This window comes from Rhododendron vialii, chromosome 4a (genome assembly GCF_030253575.1).
Source record: "Rhododendron vialii isolate Sample 1 chromosome 4a, ASM3025357v1".
Lineage (NCBI taxonomy): Eukaryota > Viridiplantae > Streptophyta > Magnoliopsida > Ericales > Ericaceae > Rhododendron > Rhododendron vialii.
This window is the reverse complement of record NC_080560.1, coordinates 27633721-27637045: the sequence shown is the minus strand read 5'-3', so window position 1 is coordinate 27637045 and position 3325 is coordinate 27633721. Positions and strand designations below refer to the sequence as shown.

The 3325-nt window shown below is 39.0% G+C and overlaps 1 protein-coding gene across 1 annotated transcript; it reads left to right on the top strand.

Annotated features, from left to right (window-relative positions):
- The first annotated feature begins 1323 nt into the window (after positions 1 to 1323).
- Positions 1324 to 2555, top strand: LOC131322299 (uncharacterized). The gene has a single exon (XM_058353568.1). It carries the CDS (start codon positions 1396 to 1398, stop codon positions 2149 to 2151), a length of 756 nt encoding a protein of 251 aa, XP_058209551.1. The 5' UTR covers positions 1324 to 1395; the 3' UTR covers positions 2152 to 2555.
- The last annotated feature ends 770 nt before the right edge of the window (positions 2556 to 3325 follow it).

Here is a 3325-nt window from a genome sequence, read left to right as displayed (position 1 = left end):
CGACAGCAATTTACCGAAATGTTATTTATGATTTTCAACAACCATTTACCGAAATGTTGTGGGCTATGGGAGAAAATAAAGGGCTGCGAATAGCGGCACCCTAAGTTTATAGTTGAAACCTTGAAACTCCCTTCAACTCTTAATTATCCGCATTCACATTCACATAATCCTACAACAATTCATCATACCCCTAGATATACATATACATACAAAAGAGAAAAATTTATTCATGGCGGAGACGTGAATAAGTTTTACGGTCCTCAATTTCGGCCGTAGGAAAGTGTTTTTGACGATCCAGATTAAAAATAATCTATTAACGATAAACTACCAAAATCACCTATTTCATCCTTAAACTATCCAAATCTCACCTATTGAGTCCAATCCCTAACTCCATCCACCTTTTTGGACGAAAAACTCAAAGCATGCCAACCTAAAAATGTTTTGAAGAGCAAAAATGGAATTTCACCTTTCCTCTTCCTCCTATCCAATAAAAGCTAGCCACCGAAAAGCTATGCATTTTATGTGGCGCCATACCAAGTTCCCTTCCCATTGTAATGCTGATTTTCTAACAATACAACCCCATAGAGATCATCAGGCACATTACTCACACTTGATTCTGCAATATCTTCCATTGTTATGTCATTCTGTGATTAATACCAACCAAAAGCTTTTTCTAATAAACATAAATTGATACATTCATTGTTATTATAAAAGAATTCCTCAAAAAATACAACTAATTAAGCATTTGTGATTAATAAAAAAGGCATGGGTGAACCAATTCACCATGTAAATTTCATTAAGGCATGGCTGGGCATGTGATGTTGTACTCTTTTTCTTCTTTTTTTTGTCTGTCAAGCATTATATAAAACCCAAATTGGAGGGAAGGAAAAAAGATGAAATCCCATTTTTGCTTTCAAAAAGTTTTTAGGCCGGCATATTTTGACTTTTTCGTCAAAAAAGATGGATGGGGTTAGGGATTGGAGTCAGAGGGTGTTCCACTTTCTTTTTTAAAGTTCTTTTTTGAAAAAGAAGGTTTTTCAAACTCAAAAATCATGTATTTATGCAAATAATTTTTCTATCAATATGAATTTTGTTTGATAGATCTCATCGAGATCTTTTAAACGGTGTAAAAAAAATTAAAAAATTAATTTTTATTTTTATTATATTTGAGCTTAAAAAACTTTTTTTTTTTAAAATTCTTTTTATTGCGCATCCGGAACACCGCTCAATAGATGAGATTGAGATAGTTTGAAGATGAAATAGATGATTTTGACAGTTTAAGGACGATATAGAAAAGGAAGTGATAATATGAGGTATGTTTTCCTAAAAACACTCCGTTGGCCACTTCCTCTTCCTCCCCCCTCTCTTTCTCTCTCCGTCTGAAATTTCCGCAGGATGCCACAGGTCGATCTCGTCTCATCCCGCGTCGCTGGCGGCGACACGGACGAACTAACAGAGGATCATGATCAGCCAGATCTACCGCCTGAATCATTCTGGCTCTCCAAGGACGCCGAGTACGACTGGTTCGACCGAAACGCCTTCTACGACCGCAACGATTCAACCAAGGGGAACTCCAATACCAATCCCAATCCCAATCCCAAGAACCTCAACTCCGGCTCACAGAGGTTTTCGAACAACGTCTTCAAATCCAGACCCTCGGTCATCGGACTACCGAAGACGAGTTACGTGTTGGACGCCACTGCGAAACGGAAGGCGGCGAGTAATATGAATATACGGTTGTTTCCTCCGAAGCGGTCCGAGTCGATAGCGAAATCAACGGCCGCAGAGCCGTCTTCGCCGAAGGTGTCGTGTATGGGGAGGGTGAGATCGAAGAGAGGCCGCCGCCGCCGAAAGTCCGGAACCGAGGCGGCGGAGAGACCCCCCGAGATCGTCAGAAGAATGAGAACCGGTATCTTCGGGTGTTGTGGTGGTGTGGATGTTTTCCGGGCCATCCGGAGGTCGAAGCAGGCGGTCGGAATTGTTGAACTGCAGTCGGCGGAATCGCCGACGAGGAAGAGCCGCGTGACGGAGAAGGCTGGTGATGGACGAGCGGCGGCGGAGGCACCCGGTTTGGGAGGAATGACGCGGTTCGCTTCGGGCCGGAGATCGGTGTCGTGGGGTGTGGATGACGTGGACACCGGAGGAAGTTGACGGGCTTTGGCTTTGCTGTGTACAATTGGTTTGGTTTGACTGGGGGATTGTTGATCTCACGTGGGACGTTCTAGGCTATGTGCCACTGCGACGGTATCAAACAAAGAATGTTCTTTCCAAATTTACGACTTCATCTCGTCTCGTTAGAAGATAAATTTTCACTCTCTGTTTTTTTTTCTTCTTCCTTTTTTAAAGTAGTTAAAGTGAGTACATAGTGAATTCTTGTTAGTAGAAGATAAAAAAATAATGGTTTTTCACTTTTCTTTATATGTTTTACTCTTGCTCAGACCTACGATAAGCATTGTTGATACACGAGTTTTATTAGAGTGAGGGATATGTACGAATTCTTGATATTTCCAATGCATAGAACAAATTAAAGTTTTCCTCCTTGATGGAGTTTATTATTTGCACATTTCCATCCAACCTTGTTCATTTACTTGCCAGAAATTAAGAAATGGAATAATAGGATTATAAAAAATTTAAAAAAAAAAAAAAACCAAATCAAATGGAATTCACTCTGTTTTAGCTTTCAATCTATTTGAATCAACAAAATTGTTTTCCCTTCAAAAGTCACATTTTTTTTTTATACAGTATCAAGCTTCAAAAGTTACGTGATGATGTACAATGTGTATTATATACTAGCAGTGTATGTGCAAAAATGAGGACATGGTCTTGAATAGTCAACTTATTCCGTTTGCACGCAAGTCATTTTGCTTGCTTGTTCCACAATTTCAATGTGTATAACTGCATATATCTGTTCGGCGATAATATGATATGGGTACCGCAACAATGATGTACAGGGTACCGCAACAATGATGTACCGAAAATGTACATCGGCATGCGGGGCCTATTTTCGGGTCTCATACAAAAAATTCAAACAGTTCATTAATTTAGAAATAATTTTCGAGTGCTCTTGCAAAAATCAAATATTTAGATATGTGTAAGTTGTTGATTCAATCTTTGAAATTTTATTCAGATTTTAGGATCCTGAATTCTCAATGAAACTTGACAGATTGGATCAACCACTTATTACATCCATTTTAGCTTATTTTTTTGCAAGGACACTCGAAAAATTATTTTAAAATTAATGAACGATTCAAAATTTTCATGTTGAGCCCAAAAATGGACCCCAAAACTGATGTACATTTGTACATTCTTTTGGTACCAATAGCAT